The 23,825-nt window shown below is 45.4% G+C and overlaps 1 protein-coding gene across 3 annotated transcripts in view; it reads left to right on the plus strand.

The window, feature by feature from the left end:
• Positions 1-10,529, plus strand: part of TXNDC12 (thioredoxin domain containing 12) — a 104,101-nt gene extending 93,572 nt beyond the window's left edge. For all 3 annotated transcript variants that reach the window (XM_060140081.1, XM_060140082.1, XM_060140083.1), the window contains one exon: positions 7,639-10,529. In XM_060140081.1, coding sequence (XP_059996064.1) covers positions 7,639-7,826 — 188 coding nt within the window. In that variant the 3' untranslated portion in view covers positions 7,827-10,529. The remainder of the gene's footprint in view (positions 1-7,638) is intronic.
• The last annotated feature ends 13,296 nt before the right edge of the window (positions 10,530-23,825 follow it).

Consider the following 23,825-nt stretch of genomic DNA (forward strand, 5'->3'; position numbering starts at 1 on the left):
TTCTGCAAAAAGAGGATTCTTGCTCCCAACTACCTTATGTCAATCTCAGGGAAGACTGTGTTTGGCTACCTGTGAGTCACATGCCTGTCCCAGTGGCTGGGGGAGGCAAGTATTGTAACCTATAGTCCCACCACAGTTGTTTAAAGTAGAAGTTCCATAAAGGAAGGAATGGTGGACAGATAAGAGTAACATAAGGCCCCTGCAAGTGCTATTAAGAAAGTAAAAAAGAGAGAAACCTAATTTTAGACTGGAGAGTCAAGATCTTCTGAGAAAGTAACTCTTAAGCTGAGAACTAAAGGATCAGAAAAAAATTAGGCAAAGATTGAGGGTGGGTCGGGGAGGGGAGTGTTCTACATCAAGACCAGCCCTAACGTAGTTTAGAGCTGAAAACGCTCAGAGATTTGAAAGACCATGTTGCAGGGACTAACTAGTCAAGGGGAGAGTAGTGGGAGATGAGGGTGGAGGGGTGGGCAGGGGCCAGATCATGCAGGATCTTGCAGACCATGTCAAGAATTTCACAAGGATGTGATCATATCTGCGAGCAGTGAGAGAGGATACTCAGCCTTCCTCATCCTCACCCTCTGCTACACCAACTATTAAGTAAGTCTCAGTGATCTGCTTGCCAGTGCAGTAGGGCCATCCTCTGCTTTATGGGACTCCTCTTCAGGACTCCCTTTCTTTTAGTGTTTCTCAACTCTCTCAGCCAGAACTACTGATATGGCCAGCAACTAACATTTATTAAAGCTTTGAGTAGCAGCAGGTCTTCTATATCCTTAAAGTTCCTGGGACGTGGATGAGGCTGTAGAGACGCTGAGGCAAGTGGATCTTTGGGAGGGCAGAGAAGTTTCAGGGACTCCTATTCCAGGAAGCATGACACGTTAGGGCCTCTACCTCTTTGTGTGGCTCGAAAAGGGGCTCCTTGTCTCTTCCTCGATCTGACTGGGAATGGGTCTAGACTAGAGCCCAGGGATGCTAGTAAAAGAGAAATGTGCTTCTGCCTACAAGGGCAGGAGAAACCTGTTCAAAATGTGGTTTTGAAACATACACATAAACACTCACTTCAGTGAAGTGTGGAGGGAAAAGTATCAGCCTAGGAGTTTGGAGACTGAGGGTTTTATTCTGCTTCTGCCACTAGTTTACTGTGTAACCTTGAGCATCTTGTTTCCTGTTTCTGGGTCTCAATTTTGCCCTTTTGAAAAACAGGGGATTTGGATTAGTTGAGTGGGAAGGTCTGTTCAGCTCTATCCCTCTGACTCCATGATTTCAATTCACACAATTCCCCACTCATCACTCAGTCCCCACAGACCCTTGTACAGGGCTTTGCTTATTTTAGGTGCTTGATAAATGTTTTTTGGATTGGGGTGAATTGAAACCTTGCATCACTCAGCCTGGTGCAGAGAAACAAAGACCTAGCTGACCTATTGAGAATAACTAACCTTGGTGTAGTGACTTATGATTCACAATGTGTTTTCACAACAATTCTCTTGTGACCCTCACTCTCACTCCTAGTCTGGGAGGCGGCATTGTCTTCAGCTCCATTACACTGAAGAAGCTGAGTTCAGACCACTTATGTTTTCTTGCATGCAATGAGCTGTGCCACACTTCCGTGTCTTTCTTTTTTCACTTGAAGATTATGTAACTTTTCTAAGCCACACAGGTCATAGGTGGCAGGTCCAGTACTCTAACTCGGCCTTTAGGCTCAAAATCTTAACGCTTCCATTGTATCACCACCCAGTGGTGTTTTCCCAAAAGCTTGCAGTAGTTTCTCTTGAAATTTCACCCTCAGTCCCAGTGTTGGTGAGAATTCTTTAGATTATGTTGTGGTAACACATAACCCAAGTCAGGAGCTTGGATAATAAAGGTTTATTTCTCACTCACATTACATGCCAGCAGCAAGTCAGCTGCAACTCTGTCCATGTCATGCAACTCTGAGATCCAATCTGAGATGCCTAAGCCACACAAAGACTCTCAAGGCTTCTGTTGGGACTTGGTATGCCCGCATGCATTGGCCAAAGCAAGTTACATGATGAAATCTGATGTTGATTGACAAGGGAGATATGTTCCTCCCACAAGGAGGCACTGCAAGCCACTTGGCAGTGGATGGGAATATAAAATCTTCCACAGGGAGGGTGGTGAACAATCTGCCACAATCACTGAACACATGATGGACCCTGGTGCCACAGAGGTGAATAAGTTCCCTGCTCTCAAGTTGCTCATTGACCAGGGAAGCAAAATAGTAGAGAGATAATCTCAACGTCCTGTTTACTAGCATTCTTCACCCTTCTCCAGCTCTGGCTCTCTCTTGAAACCGCCCCCTGGGGAGTTGACCTTTGCAGGCTGTGTTTCCCAGCCTCCTGTGACAGTGGCTTCTGGCTGGGTTTAGCCAAGGAGAGACACTGGCAAGTGATGGGAGTTGGGGAAAAGAGAAAAACCTGCATGTGTGTCTCCCCCACCCCTTGGCAGGCTCCCCCAGTAGAGGCTGCTCCTCTTCTCTGACTCCTGCTCCCACAGTTTTAACTTCCTTTGGCCCCATTAATAGTTTTCTTTTCTGTTAATAATCTCTGGGTTTCTTCAGTATTCTGTTTGGCCTCTTAGTTCTTCTACCACCCATATAACCAGTTCCCTCTAGTTAAAATTTTAAGAATAGTGCCCATTTTCCTGATGGACTCTGACTGAAACAATCATGTCAGGTACCATGGGAGTCTAGGGGAGCGGTGCATTGTATGTTCTGAGTGGTGGAGATGGGGTGGGGAGAGAAAGGGAAGGCTCTGTGGAATCAGGGATTCCACAGGTGAGTAATGAAGAGGATTAGGTGTAGGAACTAAAGAGTAGTAAGTAGCATGAGTAAAGAAACCAAATAAGAAAGTGTCGATGTTTCTGGAGCATGGTGTGAGCCAGGAGGATGAGGCTCGGGAAGTGGACAGAGGCTGAGCCATGCAGAATCTTGGGTGTCAACCTAATGAGGCTGGATATTGGATGAATTAAACCTCTTTGAGTTCCAGTGACACAAATCTAAGTCAAAATAGCTCAAGTTATAAGGACAGGGGCATAGCAGAAACAAAACGGAAGAGAATGTTGCTGGAAATGAGATGGTTAAGAAATTAAGAGCCAGGGTGTTGGATAGATTGTCCACCTGAAACCCAAAGTTCCTGAGAATGAGTACAAGCCTGGGTGGAAAGGAAGACAGTGAATCCCTTGCCAAAATCATCAGTGACCAGAGGGGCTTGAGTTGAAGACTGATACAAGATGGAGATGATGAGGTATCAGAGCAGGCTAGAGAAGGGATTTGAACATAAAAGTAGAGGAGAAATGTGCTGGGGCAGTTTCAGGGTGAGGAGAAGCAAGTTTAGCTAGTTGTGAGTTTCTGAAAAGAGTTCTAAAGTCAAATTCAGAAGCAGGCAGTGTGGACAGAGTCAGTGGAATCTGTGGGGCTGTGACAGCTGCCTTGGGACAGGATAGGTAAACAGGAGCATTTTGGGGGTGGGAATCATCTCAGATTCAATTAAGAATTGGGCCCAATTAAAGGCAGCAGAAATTCCATTGTTCTGAAGCCAATTAGAGGGAGGAAAGGACTGGGGGATAGTCTGATTAAGTGGTCCTCATCTTCCTGAGCTCTCTAGATTCTCAGCTCCTGAGACTCCTGACTAATGAACCTGAGGAAAGGTTACCGCCTGGGCCTACTAATGAAGAGCCTTCCAGGAGTCTGACAGTCGTTGGGTGGAGGTGCATTTGGGATTGTTCTGCTAGCAAAAGAGACCCACGAGCTGGCCAGGGTCACGCACCAGTTACTTGAATCAGAGTTCTCATACCTTGGGTATCTTTGAGACGGCAGTGATGACATCTCCTTGGCCTGACATATGCGCTCTCCGTGTTTGGTTACTTACTCCCTCTTCCGTCACCACTTTGAGCTTGCTGCTCTAATGATAACAAACTGCTATGGTCATACTGGGATACACCAAGACTGTTTTTTGTCCCATTATATGTGTTTATGCGGTTTCCCCTGCCTGGTGTCCTATACATGCATGTGCTCACACATGTCTTTATCTAGCTGATATCTGCTTAAGAATCAGCTTCTCCAAGAAGACTTCCCTGGGCCCCAGGCTCAGATAAGTGCCTCCTCTGTGCCATGACAGTTCCCCCACTCCCCACCCTTCCAGCATTTATCACACTGTCAGTGTGTCTATCTCCGCTTCTCAAGGTTAGGAACCTCATCTGATTCACTTCAGTGTTCCCAGTGCCCAGCACAGGGTTTGCCATGCTTATTGAGATGAGTTCTCATGAACCCCACTGTCCACAGCCCCTCAACCACATCCTCCACGCTCATTCCCGTCTCCTGCATCCATCTGTCTGTTCATTCAGTTAACATTCACCAAGCCCCTACTCTTCTGGCTGGTACTGGAGCTCAGATGAATGACGTGGTCCCTGCTTGGGGAGCTCCTTGGACTTCCACCATGCATGGTAACACGTGCTGTGGCAGAGGGAAGCACAGAGGAGGAGGCAAAGCCATACCTAAGCTGAGTCCTAAAGAATAAGTTAGTCAGGTGAAGAGTTTTGCTCTGTTCTGGCCTTAAAGACACCCATCGCCACTAACTTTTGGAAGCCTATTCCCCCTCTCCTCCCCTGCCACTCTCTCCCTCTGCCGCATTCCTGCACAGCCTCTCGTTTGCTCTACCTGGGTTATAGTGTATTCTGTCACTGTCCCAACTGAGAGTGAGACAAGGGGGCATAAGGGATAGAGCCCTGGCTTATGCCCCATCCCTGAGCCTCAGTTTCCCTATCTGTAAATTATAAGTGATAACCCTTGCCTTGATACCCCCAAAAAGTTGTTTTAAAATTGTATTTGGGAATCGTTAAGGACTATGAACGTGTGAGGGACTGACACTCTGATAAGTGTGTCTTTTCTCCACAATTAGATTTGGTCTCCCCTTGTCCCTGGCACTCAATGCAAGACCTGGCACAAAGTTACTGTTCAGTAAAGACCTGGTTTATTGATTGACCCTGAATGATGAAGAAAAAGAGGCTTTCCCCAAAGGCCCTGGGGACTGATGGAGGGGCAAGGAAGCTGGGACTCAGATGGGCTGGGAACATAAGGGAAAGGGAATGGTCATGTATTACATGTGCCAACCACTTCACATACTTTTGTGCATTTAATTCTTATTACCACCCTATGAGGTAGGTGATATTCACCCATTCTACAGTTGAGGATACAGAGGCTGGGAGAAATTAGGCAATTTGCCTGAGGTCACACAGCTGGTAGCTGACAGAGACTATATTCAAATCCAGGCTGTCTGACTTCTGGACTTCTTCCCACTGCCCACCTGCACAATGGGACACGTCCTCCCCTCAGTGCCAATTCCTCAGGAGGGATTGGTGATCCTGGCCTTGACCTGTGTCCCCATCTTCATCCAAACTGATGGTTTAAGCCTACTTACTTCTTTACCTGTTTGCCCCTTTCCTAGGCAAGCAACATACTCTGCCCACTTCCCCAAACACTGTCACTTGTAACAAACCAGTCAAAGGCCAGAGAGTCAATGTTTATGATATTCGTTAAGGAAAAGCAACATGCTGGAGGGTCTCTCAAGCCAAGTCTCTACAGCCTGAGGATAAGGAGCCAGCAGCCACTTCCTTCTTCATCACATGTCCTCAATTAGCAGGCACTTCTGCACCTTGCTTTCTCAGGTCGGGAAATGGGCTACAGGAGAGGCTGTCAACCAGAGGCGGGCTGGCAGGAATTGCGAGTGCCTTCAAGCTGGCGTGGCCCGGGGAAGAGGAGCCCTGTTTGTACCTGGGGGCTTCAGCCCTCTCTGTGGACAATGGGATAATAGGGAGAAGGAGGGAGGAGGAAAGAGACCCCCCTCCTCTGTGTGAGAGGATGACAAAAGAGGGAGGAAAGGGATGAAGGGGAAGTGAGAGGAGCAGATGAAAGACGAGCAGAAAGAAACTGTCATTGTAACAGGCAACTTCGTACAGCAATTTATCCATTGTCTCGCTCAGTCCTCCAGGACTGCTCTCAGCAGGAAGATGCTGTTGTTATTCCCATCGGACAAACAAGGAGGCCGAGACTCAGAGAGGTTAAGTGATTCAGAAAGATGAAGTGACTTGCCCAGATTCAGACACTGTGGTAGTCAGATAAAAGCAAAGGAGGCCGAAACGGGAGGCAGGGGTGTGTATGGATGTAGGAGCTAGCCAGACCCAGGTCTAAAACCAGTTTCCACTAACACAGTCACATGACCTTGTGTGAGTTAGGTAATCTCTTAGAGCCTTCATTTTTCTTTTGTAAATTGGAGATGATTATATTTACCCCACAGGCTGTTGTGAGGATTAAGAAAAACAATATTTGTAAAGCTCCTAGCATAACATCTGGCATATAGTAGGCACTCAATAAATATTAAGGATCCCAAGGAGTATGAGAAACATAAGGGGAAAAGAAGGAGCTAACATGGAAAAAAGAGAAGAGGGAAGCTTTTGAGGAGAAATAAAGATGGACTCAGAAGGAAGGGAAAGAGGAAGGTGGACAGACAAAAGAGGAAGGAGTAGGCCGGCGCAGGGACATGATGGAGAATGGAGGCTTATGCTTCTAAGGGCTGCCACCAACCTGACCAAGACCCTCAGTTGGAAAGCAGCCGCCTTATCTGAATCAGGAGGGCCTTGCTTGTGTCTCCTGGGACAACCAAGTTCTGTTCATTGTCACAGAAAGTACCTTTAAGGATCTCAAGGTGCAAAACAGACAAGAATGTCTCACCCTTCAGGTGCAGTTTTTCCTGGGCAATTTGTTGGGTCCGTGTGAGGAGCGAGAGATCCAGGGCGATTCCTGGAAATTCAGGGAGGAGGAACCCCTCTGAGGGGAGATAACCCAGTGTGTCTGTGAGTAGACAGAGCAAATGAAGCTCCGCTTATCCAGTGTGGATCTTGGAGTGTCTCCCAGAACCCAGACTAGACTGGCCAGGCTGGGGTGAGTAGAGGCAGGGGAAAGTGGAGTGAAAGCCCTGGTCAAAAAGGACAAAACTTGGGCTTCTTATACTGGTGACCTTGGGCAGGTCAGCTTACTTCTCTGAGCCACAGCGTGAGCATTAGTGAAACGGAGAGGCTCTGCCTGGACCCTCCTTCCCCTAGGGGTGACATGAGGATCAAATGAGATAACGGATGCTGATCAATGCTTTGGAAGCTCAAGTGCTGTGTACACATAGTCAAGTAGTCACTCTCAGAAAACACCTAATTATCACACACACACACACACACACACACACACACACGCACGCACGCAGGCGCGCGCGCCGTGTTATCAGGCACAGGACTATACACTTTACATGCATCATCTTGTTTAAACCTTGAAATAATTCTATGAGATAGATAAAATTATCCCAATTTATAAACCAGGGAATTGATTCCTAAAGAAAATAGGTGACTTGCCCAGGGTTACACAGCTGGTCAGTGATAGAGCCAGGATCCGTCTGACTCTAAAACCAGTGCAGGTAATACCTGCCCGGTACCCTCTCCTTGAGGCAGAATCCTCTGCCCGTGGAATTAGGCCTTCTTGCTTTACTCCTGAGCACTGGCTGTATTAATGCAGAGAGTTCTGGCCAGGGGGCATGAAGAGGAAGGGAAAGATCCTTACTGCTATCTCTCTTCTATCCTCAGGGTTTGACTTCTTTGAAGCCAGCGCCAAGGAGAACATCAGCGTGAGGCAGGCCTTCGAGTGTCTGGTGGATGCCATTTGCGACAAGATGTCTGATACGCTGGACACAGACCCCTCCTTGCTGGGCACCTCCAAGAACACCCGTCTCTCGGACACCCCGCCACTGCTGCAGCAGAGCTGCTCATGCTAGGCAAGGCCCAGTGTCCTGATCTCCCTTCATTGTGGCACCGCACCCACTTTGCTTCTCCGTTATACTCTGTCTTCCTTCAGCTGATTTGCTGCTGTTCCTTGCCTGCAGTGAAAGTGGAAGCATGCCCCTGGGGTTCTCTATGGATGGCCCCACTCACAGACACTCAGCACTAGACTAACTAGGTCATAATGTGGGCAGAGGTTCATTTTACAAAAGGAGAATCCACTTTATGAAGGGGATTCACTACAGGGACTTGGAAAAGCGAGTCTCTTTCCTGCCTTTAAAATAAGATTTCCTCCCTTGACCAAAATTTGACACACCCACGCACACTTTTCAGGGCCTGGCCAACTGTGTAAAGTGAGACACACCTGCATAGCTAATCCTTTTGAAAAAGACCTCTCCATACACAACCTGCTTGTTTCATATCAGGCTCCCTGTGGGGCTTCCTCTCACCACTAGACAAGCCTTGTTTCTCAAAGCCCTCGCCTGTTACCGCGGATGCCCACAGGGCCTGGGCAGTTGCTGTGGTGACAGGCCAGAGCTAATCTCCGGAGAGCTCTGCCTCTCTAAATGATGCTGAAGGAGCAAAGGCTGAGTCAGAAACACACTTAAAAGAAAAAGATTATCCCCTGCAAAATGTCAAAGGTTCCTGCTATATGAAAGAGCAAGTGCATGAGCTCAAGAAAGACAAAGAGAGAAAAAGAGAAACACAGGCAAGATAAACAGGTCACGAATTTCTGATTTTGCTGCTTTCCAGTAGGTTCTTAACTGTGGAACTCCATGACATTGGTCATTGGTTCTTAGACTCCCAGAATCTGAAAAATTTATAGTTGGTGGAATCCCAAATTTTACCAGGTCTCACTAGTCAATTCCAATCTTCATGTCTCTGACAATTGGCTGTCAAGCCTCACAGCCAAATCTCTTCTAAAGCATACCTTCTAGGCAGGGATGGGAGCTCAGTTTCCACACCATCTTTGGCCATCTCTCATAATCAGAAAGTTTTCCTTGCTTTAAGCTGAAATCTGCCTCCTGGAAATTCTTCTTCCTCTTCCCACTCCATTTGTACCAGCTCTGCTGTCAGAGACTTCACAGTCTCTGCTCCCTCTGCCCCGTGACACCCTTAGATGATTTGAGAACAGAAATCATGACCCCTGGAATCTGCCCTTTCTCTAAATCAAATAGTTCTAATCCCATCTGCCCTTCTTCTTAGGGTCTTCTCCCCATCCTGCCCTTTCCTCCAGCCCATGTTTCAATCACTCTTGAGTAGTCCAACTGGGAAATGTGATTCAAAGCAGAATAAATCTAAGGGGGTATGACCCTGAAAAAATTGGGAAAAGTGAACTCAGAGGTCCCAATCCTAACCTCATTCTCCTGAGGGTGAAAGCTTAGTTTCTACCGAAGAGCAGATGTGAAACTCCTTCTGGTGGAAGCCACTTAATTAAACACCCAAAGAAAACAAAAAACAAAAAACACGCCTCTGACACCAGCAACAAACTGACTGCATCAGTTCATGGTTCTAGCTTGTTTGGACACAGGCACATGTTTGGTTTTTAACTGAAATAATGATGTGGAGCTAGCAACGATTCCTGAAAATCTTTCCTCCCAGCCTTGGCCTGAATCCCCAGCTTGACACTTCAGAAGTCAGTGGGGGAGGAGGGAGCGTCTCTCCCAAGTTTTCTCTCCATTTTAAATGCAGCTTATTTTCCTAGGAAAGTGCATTAACTAGCAACAGGTCCAATGACTACATAAAAGGACCCTTCAGGGTCAGCTCTGTGGAGATGTTGCCTTCTTTGACACAGTGCAGAGGATGGCGCTTTGGACTTGGAATCAGGAGACTCAGACTCTGCCCTTAAATCAAGTGTGACTCTGGACCAGTTATTCCCCATCACTGAGTCTTGATTTCCCACTTATAAAATGAGGGAGGTGGGCTTCCCTGGTGGCGCAGTGGTTGAGAGTCTGCCTGCCAATGCAGGGGATGTGGGTTCGTGCCCTGGTCCGGGAGGATCCCACATCCCATGGAGCGGCTGGGCCCGTGAGCCATGGCCGCTGAGCCTGCGCGTCTGGAGCCTGTGCTCCGCAATGGGAGAGGCCACAACAGTGAGAGGCCCGCGTACCGCAAAAAAAAAAAAAAAAAAAAAATGAGGGCGGTTACGTGGGTAATCTTTCGGGTCCCTTCTGGCATGAATAACTCTGAGACTCTTTTTTTTCACCTTCAACATTTCTGTTGATCTGCAAAATAAACCCAAGAGATGAGGACTATCACCCCAATATCACTGAGGCTAATACTGTTGTCATGCTTACTCAATACTAGCCATTTGCTCCAAGCACTTAACATGTATTAACTCATTTATCTTTCCAACATCCTTGTGAGGGAGGCACTATAATCAATCTCATTTAAAGACAAGGAAATTAAGGAACAAAGAGGTTCTCTAGCTTGCCTAAGGTCACATAATGAGTAAGTGGTAGAGCTGGGGTTCAAAGCCAGAAAGTAGGCTCCAAGGTCTGTGCTTTTCACCACATTCTGTACTACGTTTCTTATAGTACAGTGATCCAAAGAAGTTAAGAGACTTGGCCAAGATCACACAACTAGCAAGTGTTAGAGCCACAGTAGAATTCAATCCCAAGGCCATCAGATTCCAAGTCTACTGGAGAAAAGACTTATGTCTCCAATCTGTTAATAAATTTTTCAGCTACTCAGGCTAATCTGAGGTGATAGCTGTCTAACGCTCTGGGAAGGAGGCTCTGAGGCAACCAGGTCCCATGGGCCTGAGCAAAAATTGCCCATGTTTCTGAGACCTAAGTGCTGGCTTTCCCTGTATCTGCCTCTGTCAGGCAATTCTTATCTAGCTCTCAAGCAGTGCTGCAAGCGCCTCCCTGCATCAGCAATGGGGCATAAGTTTATAAAGTTCTCTGACAATGGAAGAATGCGGTCCCTTCCCAGGGCAGTGTTCTGAATGTGCTCTTTACACTGTAAGGTCCTCTACAGGTCAGGAATAATTACTATTTTTCTGGTCAGTAACACCCATCTACCCAAGTACTAGGATTTCAGACCAAGCTCCTCATGACCCCTGGGTATGTTAGTACATATATCCAATAACCCTTTCTCTCCTACTGAGTATCCAGGCAAAAATTGAATTTTTTACTTAAAAACTGTCAAATTCCTAATAACTCAGGTGCCAGTTCAAGGGAACAGGCATCTTCACAACAGATGGAATCAACAGTTAAATGTAATAGTGACAAACTCTTCCACCGGGCAACAAACAGATCTGCTTGTTAGATGGCAATTCCCCAGCCTTGCTCTGTGACCTCGTTTCTGCCGAGTGGAAGGCAGCAGCTTCCAGCTGATGGCAGTGAACGTTCTTCGATCATGGTAATAGTGCAATTAGGTTCAAGCTGCATAATATATGTTTATGGCAACTTGTCCCAGTTTTCATCTTGCTTAACATTCCAAATAAAAGAAGATTAAAAAAAACCTCTTGACCTCTAAAAAGGCAAAAGTAGGCCAAAAGTGCAATACAATATTGTAGCTATTTATAGAATCTGTTTTAAATGCATGTGTATCTGTAAATACAAAGTGATTGGTGACTTACTACTGTCTCCTCAGTCTGTAACTTCTAGGAGCAGCAATGCTCCTAGATTGTAGATTGTACTAAATGGTCACAGACTCATTAAATATTAGATCTGGAAGGGAGCTTAGAAAAAATCTTGTCCAGGCTCCTCTTTGTACAAAAAGGAAGGTTGAGATCCAGGGAGGGGGAGGAAATTTTCTAAGGTCACTCTGTGGGTGGATTAGTGATGGAGCCAGGACTAGGTCTTGGATTACCTCTAGGAAGAAATTCACCTATTCTGTATCTACTATAGGTCTGGCACTATTAAACACTGGATAAATATATATGAAAACAAATGGTCCTCCCCTGCAGGTACCTATAGTCTAAGGGAGGTGCTGTTTCTGAAATATTATTATCCCAATTTGGCAGGCAAGGAAACATAGCCTTGAAAAAGTTAACATGCCTAAGTCATTCATTAGTATCATTTGAACCCACCTCGGCCTGACTCTTGCTCTTTCAATTTTCCTCTTCAGACTGTATATTTGAGGTGTTGGTAGTGACAGATTTCCAAAGATTGTCAGAATTAAACAGCCTCACTTGGGACATTGGTTTCACAATTGTTTTGTGACTGCAGCCTTATAATGTCCACAGAATGATATGAACATTCTCCAGACCTGACTTTACCAGTTACACCACCTGCTCCAAGCTCCTTGCTTATGTATCAAGCTTCCTATAGTGTCTTGAGGAATGTTCATTTGAGTTTGTTTGCCAATAGTTCGGTGTAAGTAATTACAGCAACAAATGTCCTGGAATCTCATTGATTTCAGATTCCCCATCCCAAACCTACACCTGATTACCTGCCACAGCTGGAGAATCAAGCAACAGCCTGTGACTGGGAGTGCCTGCAAGAATCAGGCCCATTGGATACAAATACTTTTAAGTGATGGTTTTGAAGGCCTGGATCCCTTATATGAGGTAGGCAAAATTCAAATTTATTCATTCAACAAATTAGTGTCTAGTATGTGCCAGGATACAATTAGTGGTAAATTAGACACAATCCTTGCCTTCACCAAGCTTATAGCCCAATAGCTTGTAGTTGAGTCTAGACATTGTAAAATAATCACCCAAATAGAATTACAAAATGCAGTGAAGGAAAGCTACATCATTCTATGAGAACACGTAACTGGAAACCTGAATCACCTATGTGGAGCTGTGTCAGGGGCCTGAGGAAGACTCCACTGCCCCTGGCCATCGCTTTACATTTCTCAAGTAAGCTTTCACCTTTTAGTTTAAACCTTTGATGGCTGATTGAACACAAATCCTCCAAAAAGAGTAAGAGTAAGAGGGAATTCCCTGGTGGTCCAGTGGTTAGGACTCTGGGTTTAATCCCTGGTCAGGGAACTAAGATCCTGCAAGCCATGTGGCGTGGCCAAAAAAAAAAAAAAAAAAGTAAGAGTGAGATCAAGAATATCTGTACCTGTGACACATCTGTAGATGTCTGGTTCAGAGTTAATTGTCCTCTGAGAGATATAATAAACCACTCCAAAGCTTAGTGACTGAAAGCAGTAAACATTTGTTATTTCTCATGATTCTATAGGTCAGCTGGGTGTTTGCTCTGGCCAGGCTGGATGGTCCAGAACGGCTTCATTCACGTGTCTGGGGACCCAGCTGAGATGACCAGGGTGGTTGAGGTCTCTCTCCATGTTTTCATTTTCCAGAAGGGGACCCAGACTTGTTCACATGGTGGTGGAGGTTTTCCCAGCAGCAAGAGAGGGCAAGCTCCAATGCAGAAGCACTTTTCAAGCCTCTATTTGTATCATGTTTGTTCATGTCCAACTGACTAACAAGTCATATAGCCAAGCCTAATTTTAAGGGGTGGAGGACTAGATGCCATCTCTTGATAGGAGGAGCTGTAAAATATTGTGGCCATTTTCCAATCTACCAATGGAAGCAACCCTAAGTCATCTGAAACTAAGTCTGGTAAATTTCCCTGGGTCCTAAAGCTTGGCTCTGAAGAGGACCCCAAAGGAAAATATCACAGTGATTTACAGCAGGGCAGTTTCTCATCATTTCTTTAGTTGTCCAAAGGGTGTACTTTGGAGCAATCAAGTCACGTCTCATGGAGTTTTAATGCTTGTTTAACAGTTCATTTGGTTAGTTCTTAGCTCCCCCCAAGGGATGAGTCGGGCTTCTCATTGCATGGGATTCACTGTAATAATGGTTCTGATTCCCACCTGAAGTTCCTGGCTGGAAGCCTAGCAGAAGGATTCAGTATAGGCAGAAGAGATGACTAAAAGAACAGTTGGGCCCTCTGCTCTAGCTATAGTTTCTTCCTTGGAGCCTCATCTAGTCCTGAGGCTTTAGATGCTACATCTTTGTTAATGACATGTATACACAAGTACCTACTAGACATCTCCATGTCTCAAACTTACCATGTCCACACTGGAACTCTTGATTCTGCTCCAAATTTATTTTAACCCTACTCTTCACAGAAATCTCGGTATCATTCTTAATTCCTGTATTTCTTTTTCTTAGTGTCCACATCTAATCCAACACCAAGTCCTATGATTCTACTTCTAAAGTCGATCTCAAGTCTGCCCACATTTGTCCATTTCCATTGCCATGACCTTGGTCCAAGGCACCATTGTTTCTCTCTTACCTAGGAGCTAACACAGAGCTTGTAGCCAGTTTCCCTACTCCACACTTGCACACCTACAGTCTACCCTCCACACAATAGCAATCTTTTAAAAATAGAAATGAATGAGCACTCGTAACACTGAGGTTTACTTCAACACCACACATGAAAAGAATCTAGAGACTTCCACTATTATTAATAATTATTATCTTATTGATTCCGTTTCTAGCCCTGAATTTGTCCCTCACTTGCTGTAGGACTTCTGGTAAATCATTTCTTTTAATAGCCAGCTATCATGTCTCCCCTCATTTCTTCAGGAAATGGCAACCTCTTCTTTTGCAGTACTACTACTTTCTCATTCAAACCAGGTGATTCTAGTGAAGACTGTCAGTAAAGGGGGCATGTGATCAAGTGGGGCCAACCAGAATCCCTCTCTAAGATTTTTTTAAAAGTGGAGCTATTTTCTTTCCCTTTGAATGACAAATATATGAGGATGTGCACTCTAAAACCGATGGTGTATCCTCAGCTCAGGTGTAGAATGCCACTCTGTGGTAAGAGAAAACAAGCTCATCATGAACAGAGTAGCCAGACATAAGATGAGAGAGTATGTCCTGTGGCTTTCCTGGCCTTGATTCTGGCTTCTTGAGATTTGACTGGTCACCTCTTTCTTTGATTCTGTTAGACACCTCACTATATGTTTTTAATAAAGCCCCCATCTAGCTTTGCTTATTGGAGTTAGGTTCTTATAACTTGCAACCAAAACATATTCTTTCCTCTTTGGTTCTCTTTGGTGCTCCAAATTTTTAAACACTGAGTCTTCAGAAGATCCCATTTCTATGGACTTTCTGATCAAGAACTTTGTATAATCTGGAACAAAGCCTACTCACTTCACCATTTCCACTTCTTATACCCGAATGCATGAGGAAGAGGGATTTTGCAAGGTAAAAAGCAGCTCTCCATGAACTCTGATGACAGCACAGGCAAAGGTTCCTATGGTTCCACTGATCCGCACAGAGTCTGGCTTCCCAGGTACTCAGAAACTACACAAAACATCTAACACCACTGCTGCTTGTTCTCCACATCTGTTCCTATTTCTCTGCCAACTCGGTGACACCCATTGTCTTGAGAAAACACCATTGAATGGGCTGAGTTGTGTGGCACACACTTTTACCTGCTTTTCTTCTATCATTTTGAAGTGATCAAACAGCAAAAAACCAAATAGGAAGTCTCTTGAAGGGAGATGATTAAAAGAATTTCCTTTGCTTGATGTAAAATTGTGCAATAGAAATGCAAAGTAAACCAAATGTAAAATAGATAGCTAGTGGGAAGCAGCCGCATAGCACAGGGAGATCAGCTCTGTGCTTTGTGACCACCTAGAGGGGTGGGATAGGGGAGGGTGGGAGGGAGACCAAGAGGGAGGAGATATGGGGATATATGTATATGTATAGCTGATTCACTTTGTTATAAAGCAGAAACTAACACACCATCGTAAAGCAATTATACTCCAATAAAGATGTTAAAAAAAAAAAAGAAATGCAAAGTAAGTCAGTAAGTATCTGAGGGGTGTGATTAGGACTGCATCTCTTCCTGGGGTTTACCAATGGACTGGGATAAAGCTAACAGGCTGTGCAACCTTAGCTAAGTCACTCCCTATCTCTGGGCTTCAGGAGCTTACAGCAGATGGTTTCTGCAGGCGCTCTTGGCACGAGTGCTCTGTGATTTTATGCCCATTTTCTGTAAGAGCTGTAAGTGGCAAAGAAGATTTTGGCAGGAATCCTTTCACTATGAAAGCCTCTTTTCTCCTCGGGTATAATGAAAACAGCCAAGGCTATGTGACCCCCTCATCACTCAACCAGGCTTGTGGCTCTGGTTTCTGAGGCTGCCAGAAAGCATCTTAGCAATTAAGTGCATCTGGATGGTCCCTGACTGCGTGTCCCAGGTGAGAGGTTCCTAAAATGTAACAAGAGGAAGAGGAGAAACAAGAATCTCTGAAGAGACTTATTAAGAACGGAGCACGGACTTAATGCATTTGAGAAGAGACATTGGGGCAGCAGCCAGTGTTTAAGAGTCATAAATTGCATTCCAATTCAAGGAGGACTTAATTTATAGAGCGCCAAGTGTGCCAGGCTCAACTGGGCAAGGTCTTTCTGCAGACAATCTCCATCATGCAACTAGGATCCTGGGAGCTGAAGGGCTGAGAGATTTGCATGTGCTGAATTATCTTCCAGTCCCTCTAAACTTAAGACCACGGGATGAGGACTGAGAAGGCAGTATGGTGCATGGTTTAAGAGGACAGGGCTTGTGGTCCAACAGACCCAGGTTCAATTCTTAGCTCTTCATCACTAACTAGTTGTGTGACTTGGAGAAAATTACTCTCAGAGCCTCAGTTACCTCATATGTAAATGGAAAAATAATATTTACCTCAAGAGGTTGTTGAGGGGATTAAATGCGAGAATGGTACAAATAAAGCCTTTAGTGCAGGCCTGACATACACAGTGGGTGCCGAACATGTGGTCTTGACTACTGTGCTACACAAAATCATCCAACCGGGCAGAGCAGGGAGAAAACCCAATCCAGGATCCTTGTAAGTGCTCTAGGAACAGAGACAGGAAAGACCCAGCATAAACATTATGGACAACAGAGCAATGCGGGGTGGGAATGGCGCCTATAAGTAGGAGATGGAGCCTGGGCTTGGAAAGTGGATCAAGGTAGAGTCTCATCAGGAACAAAGGAAGAGAATCCAGGAAACTGGCCTTGAACGGCTCTGTGGCATGACCTTGTTGGGCTGGCTGCCACCAGACACCTGACGGAATGCAGAAACCAGCCTCCGGGGGTGAGGAATAAGCCAAAAATGAGGTTTAGAGAGTTCTGGAGCCTTTGTTAGAGATGTCCTCCAGTGCTCAGGAAACCAGGATCCTGGAGACCTGGGTTTGAGTCCTGCCTTTGTAACATACTAACTGTGTGACCTTGGACACACATATTTTCATCTATAAAATGAGATTAATGATCCTGCCTACTTCACAGAATAGTGGTGAGAGTCAAATGAAAGTACATTTTAGAAACTGCAGAATGTTGTGGACCTATAGGATGGAGCCACTGTGAAGGGGCTGGGGGTAGGCAGCGGGTGGCATTCATCACAGAATGAAACTGAGCATACCCCTCCCGGAGCCATTTCCAAGGGTCCCCTCCCCCCTCCACAGCCTCTCCCCTCCCCCCACATTTTGGTCCCAGGAACCTAACCTCACATGGAAATATCAGAGCCAGCATGCCCTACACCCAGAGGTTTGCTTAACTTCAGAGAAACTTCCAGAGTCTAAGAGCAGCCAAAGGGAATCAGCCAGTGCATGCGGGGTTGGATGAACAGAGCAGTGAGCTATGATGGGATAGGGACCCAGGAGCGGCAGACAGTGGAGTCCATATGCACTATGATTAGAATAGCATAACAAAAATCACCAATCATTTGTTTGGCACTTTACAATTCCCAAAGCACTTTCTTTTTTTTTTTTTTAAATTATTTATTTATTTATGGCTGTGTTGGGTCTTCGTTTCTGTGCGTGGGCCTTCTCTAGTTGTGGCAAGCGGGGGCCACTCTTCATCGCGGTGCGCGGGCCTCTCACTATCGCGGCCTCTCTTGTTGCAGAGCACAGGCTCCAGATGCGCAGGCTCAGTAATTGTGGCTCACGGGCCCAGTTACTCCGCGGCATGTGGGATCTTCCCAGACCAGGGCTCGAACCCGTGTCCCCTGCATCGGCAGGCAGATTCTCAACCACTGTGCCACCAGGGAAGCCCCCAAAGCACTTTCTCATCGAAGCCCTAGTGATCTTTGACACAACCCTGTAATATGGGTTTTATTATTTCCAGTACTCAGATGAGGAAAACTGAGGCCTGCATCAGAGAAGCAACCAGCCCAAGACTACATAAAGAAGGCAACAAATGGCGTAGTTAGTCTCAGAACCAGGTAGGGTGTGGCCCAGGAGTAGGCAGTCCTGGTCCTGGACCCTGCCTATTGTCGGCAGGAGGAAGGCAAGCTGAAGAGAAAACCGAAGCATCAGTTGTGTCTACATCTGGCTGCTTCTTTGCTTGCGGGAAGGAAGGAAGAGAGGAACACACACTCCTCACTGCCTCCACACCCTCAATAAAATGAAACTCTGGAGCAGGGTTGCGCAGCAAAGACTTTCCTCCCGTCACGGGGCCAGGGGCAGATGGTCTCCCCAGTCACACAGAGAAATGTCACCTTACTCAATTTGCACACCATTTTCAATTCCCCCAATGGCTCTTCCTAATTTATTCAACCAGGGACAGGGCCGGTCTCATGCCAGCCTAGGAGATGTACCACAACAGGCTGAGCAGAATTCCTCAGGAGGAGCAATTAGCAAAAACTGGTGTTGTCACTCTATAAGACTGAGCAGAGAGAGGAATCATAACTCTTATGTTCCAACCCGCCCCCCGACAGATTCTAGCTAAACAAATGTTTTCATTCTTTTTTATTCTTCTTATATTCTGTATACTGACACCTCTTCTTAGTGACACATGAAATATAAAATGTCATGTGGTGGTGTGAGTTTGTACAAATATAAAGAGATATAGTGGTGTACAGAGTAACAAAAGGAAACATCCTATTTGCAAATATATGGTGTCTCCTTGTTCTGTGTTGATACGTCTTACTGATATAAACTGGCTTTTCTTAATGTAGCCCCTATCCTCATCATGGTGTCAACGATGGTATGTGCATTAAAGTTCATCCGAAGTATACATCATTTATGCAGTGACTCTTCCCTGAGTTTGTGCTAGGAGCTTTGGGAAAAGACTCCTGCCAACTGAGGTCTTAGGGACTAGGGAGACAGGTCCAGCACCAATGCAATAAAAGCCACAATACAAGGCGGTAGTTCATGAATGACTCAGAAAAGGGGGAGATCAGGGTGAACTCTAATAGTCAGGGAAGGCTTAATGGAGGAGGAAGGACCGGAGCTGCAAGAGGACAGGGATAGCCATTCAGCTTGCACTTGTGAAGATCCTCTGGGTCCCAGTTCTGTGCTGGCTGATCCAGAGGATGCAGAGAATCACAAGGGGCAGTGTGTGCCTCCGAGGAGCATGGCTCAATGCTGACTCCCAGCAGTGGGTTAGGATACACTGCTGGAGCATTGAGGAGCAAGAGAGCTGCTCAATACACTGCTGAGCTGGAGAGAAAGTGCTCAGCCCACAGGAAAATGAAACAAAGTGCAGACAGAAATGGCAGCTCCTGGAACTTCCCTGGTGGTCCAGTGGTTAAGACTCTGAGCTCCCAATGCAGGGGGCCCGGGTTCGATCCCTGGTCAGGAACTGTACCCCACATGCCGCAACTAAGACCCGGCAGAGCCAAATAAATAAATAAATATTAAGAAAAAAGAAAGAGAAAGAAATGGTTGCTCCTAAAAAGGGCAGAACCCACTCCCCACTTACCAGCCCCCCCCTCAAAATGTATAACAAGCATATCAGATAGCAAATTCAGTCTGGTTCTCCACCCATCCCCACCATGGTGGGAAATCCTTTCCCTTTGTCTAGCCTGGTTAACTCTTAATCATCTGTCAGGACTCAGCACCAAGACCCTGGTGAGCCAGAGAGGATGCAGAGCTTTGGAGAAACAGAGCAGAAGTGATGGAAGTGTCAGATACTACATTCAGTCAGGATCCTTTTGATTATGTGACATATACCCACTTTTAATAATCATAAGAAAAAAAAGGTCATGGTGGAAGGGGAATTTGTTAGCTCATGTTACTGCAAAGTCCAGGGGTATATCTAGCTTCGGGCTCAGCTAGAACTAGGTGATTAAATTATATTATCAGGATTCCCTTTATCTCCCAGTTTCACTCTCCTCTAGTTGGCTTCATTTTCAGGTTGCTTCAAGCTTATCTTACCACATAGCCATCTGGACAAAAAGAGAGTGCCTTTGCTTCAATAGTTTTCTCTCTCTTTTTTAAAAAATTGAAGTTTAGTTGGTTTACAATGTTATGTTAATTTCTGCTGTATAACAAAGTGATTCAGTTATACATATATATGCATTCTTTCTATATTCTTTTCCATTATGGTTTATCACAGGATATTGAATACAGTTCCTTGTGCTTACAATAGGAGCTTGTTGTTTATCCATTCTCTATATAATAGTTTACATCTGCTAATCCCAAACTCCCAGTCCATCCCTCCCCCACCCCCTCCCCCTTTGCAACCACATGTCTGTTCTCTATGTCTGTGAGTCTGTTTCTGTTTTGTAGGTAGGTTCATTTGTGTCATATTTTAGATTCTCCATATAAGTGATATCATATGGAATTTGTCTTTCGCTTTCTGACTTAACTTAGTACAATCTCTAGGTCCATCCTGTTGCTGCAGATGGCATTATTTCATTCTTTTTTATGGCTGAGTGGTATTCCATTGTATATATACACCACATCTTTATCCATTCATCTGTTGGTGGATGCTTCAATAGTTTTGTCAAAAGTCCTGGGTCATGTACCTGTTCTAGGATCAGTCATCATACCAGGAGGTGAGGTGTTCTGATTGGCTAAACCTGTACCTTGTGCCCATCTCTGCATTTGGAGAGTGAGGTCAGTCCCACTGAAACCAGATGAACAGCAAGTGGGAGAGGAGTGGTTGCCCCTAAGTAAAATTTGGGTGCTATTTCCAGAAGAGAAGAGGATGGGTGCTGGCTGGACAAAAACATCACCTATTCACGGGAGATACAGAATCAGATCATTCCACAAAAGACTCCGTACAACTGGACATAGGAGAACAAAAATGAGTTCTACCTCCAGGATATGGAACTGGAAGGAAGAATGAGGGCAAGGATGGCATGGGGTGCGGGTTTGCGTAGACCCGAGGCAGCCAGCTGAGTGCAGAGCAGGCAGGATCAGTATATATGATTGAATAGGCTGTGTCCTGCTAAGCGGGCCTGTGGAGGCTGAATGGCGGTTGACATGCTAGGCTCCAGGCGCTGAACTTTGTGTCCCAGTGTGGAGCTGCCTCCACCAGGATGAAGTGTTCCTTTGTGTAATTCACGCAAAGGTGCTATCTGCTCACTGAGCCATGAATAGAGGGGCAACATCCATCCAGAGCGGGCAGCTGTCTCCAGTTTGCACAAGGATGCTGTAGTGGGTTGAATTGTGTCCCCCCAAAGATATATTCAGTCCTAATTCCTATGAATGTGAACTTATTTGGAAACAGGGTCTTTGCAGATGTAATCAAGTTAAGGTGAGGCCATACTGGATTAGGGTAGGCACTAAATGCAATGACTGGTGCCTTATAAGAGGAAGGAGAGGGAGATTTGGACACAGAGACACAGCGGAGACACAGGGATGATGTGATGATGGAGGCAGCCACTGGAATCATGCAGCTACAAGCCAAGGAATGCAAAGAATTGCTGGCAACCACCTGAAGCTAGGACACAGGCATGAAACTTTCTTCCTCAAAGCCTTCAGAAGAAACCAACACTGCTAACACCTTGGTTTTGGACTTCCAGGCTCCAGAGCTGTAAGAGAATAAATTTCTTTTGTGTTAAGCCCCGCAGTTTGTGGTACTTTGTTACGGCACTGTTAGGAACCTAATACAGGTAAGATATGGGCTAGCAGCCGCCCCAGTAGTGAAGTTTTCCTCTACCCTTATGTCCTGGTAGAAGACATAGAAAACCCAGGTACTCAAGAGATCCCAGTAGAAGTATTTGGGCCTCCTCATAGGTACTACTACCCAAGGGTATCCTGGAAGTGCCTGTTACCTCCACCTTCACACAGAAAGTAAACAGTATTTTCAAACTGTAATAATTCATAGAGTGAGGGCTGCCAATAAAATGAGTGGCAACCTCTCCTTGGTTTGAGAAGGGGACTGGGGCACACTTTAGATCGGGGGGTCTGCATATGCTGTTCTTTCTACTCCTCTGTATCCCAAGCTCAGTTAGGTGCCTCCTCTGGGAAACCACATCCCCCTTTGTTTTCCTTTGCCATAGACCTTACTGTGCCATATTGTGATTTTCTGAGTACTTGTGGGAATAGATTGTCCCATGATACATAACACATTTTTCTGTGAAATAAACCAGGCAAGAACTAGGCAAATGTACATAAGGAGTCTGGAAACCTACTTAAACAAAGGAAATGAGACTCCAATAGTTTCACTAACAAGATTCAGAGTTATTGAAATGTGTTGAGGTAAACCAGGGTAGCTGTGAACATAGACCAGTGACAGAGAAAGGCGGTGAGTCCCTGGAATGTCATTCCTCAGAGAAGTGTACCTTGACTCTATCATACCCTTTCAACTTGTTTTATTTTCTTCATGAAAATAAATCTTCATTAATCATCATAAAATTATTTTATTTGATGAAAGTTTCATGATAGCAGGGACCTTGCCTGTTTTGTTTACTGCTGTACTCTCAGAGCCTTGGGCAAGTTCCTTTACTTAAAACGTCTACTGCAAACCTCTTATTTGTAAAACATACGAGCCTCATGTGCTTATTGTGAGATTTAAATGCATTAACATAAGACCTTAGACCAGTGCCTGGCACAAGTTGATAGTTGATACTAGGTAGCATTTATATTGTGCCTACTGTGTTCTAGGCACTGTTCTAAGCACTTTACATATACAGTTGGCCCTCCATATCTGTGGGTTCTGTATCCTCAGGTTCAACCAACAGCCGATTGAAAATATTCAGAAAAAAATTCCAGAAACTTCCAAAAAGCAAAAGTTGAATTTGCCAACACGTCTGGCAACTATTTACATTTCATTTACATTGTGTTAAGTATTATAAGTAATCTAGATATGATTTGAAGTACACAGGAAGATGTGCATAGGTTATGCACAAATACTATGTCATTTTATACAAGGGACTTGAGCATTCACGGATTTTGGTATCCTCAGGGGTCCTGGAACTGATCCCTCGTGGATCCTGAGAGGGATTGTACATCAACTTCATCCTCACAACAACCTTATAGGAGCCTCATTTTATAGATGAGGAAACAGAAAAGTTATTTATTTATTTATTTTTGGCTGTGCGGCTTGCGAGATCTTAGTTCCCCGACCAGGGATTGAACCCACGCCCTCGGCAGTGAAAGCGTGGAGTCCTAACCACTGGACCGCCAGGGAATTCCCAACAGAGAAGTTATTTAACTAGTCTAAGGCCACACAGCTAGTAAATGCAGAGCAGACATTGAAACCCGAGAGTCCCAGACTTCACCATAACACTGTACTGGCCCCTAATATAGATCCTTTTTGAATGAATAAAATCGCTTAGAGAATGGAAAGAGATGGAACCAGTGGACTGGCTCAAAATTCAAGACAAGTATTGAAGGGGAATAGTGGTTTGGGGTCCGTGAGGCTGCGCTACTGAATTTGCATCTATTTTGTCTTTCTGTGGTCAGTCTTGTGCCTGGGGAAATGGCTGTGAGGGTTAATTTATAAAGTAGTAGGTTGGCTGAGTGTAGTGCTGGGATGAGTGTAGTGCTGGGATGGGGTGTTGTCTTCCTTCACATCCTAAGAGCCTCGGAAGCCTGGTCAGGGATTCCCACTAGTGGCAAGAGCAGGGACTGGTGCTGGAGACCCAGCCCCCATCACACCACATGAGACACACCCAAAGCAACTCACTCCAGCAGTGACAGAAGCAGAGGAGAGAATCTGTCTCAGTTGCCCATGTTTCAGCCCCCTCTGGCTTTGACAGCTGCACCGGTGATTTATAGGATACTACTGGGGCATCCTTTAAGAAATAAACTGTTATATGACCCAGCCATTTGTCTTTGCCACCACAAGAAAGTGAGCTACTGGAGGTCAAGGAAGAGAGTTTTACTTCTCTCCCAAACCCCAGGT

This window comes from Lagenorhynchus albirostris, chromosome 2 (assembly GCF_949774975.1).
Source record: "Lagenorhynchus albirostris chromosome 2, mLagAlb1.1, whole genome shotgun sequence".
Classification (NCBI taxonomy): domain Eukaryota; kingdom Metazoa; phylum Chordata; class Mammalia; order Artiodactyla; family Delphinidae; genus Lagenorhynchus; species Lagenorhynchus albirostris.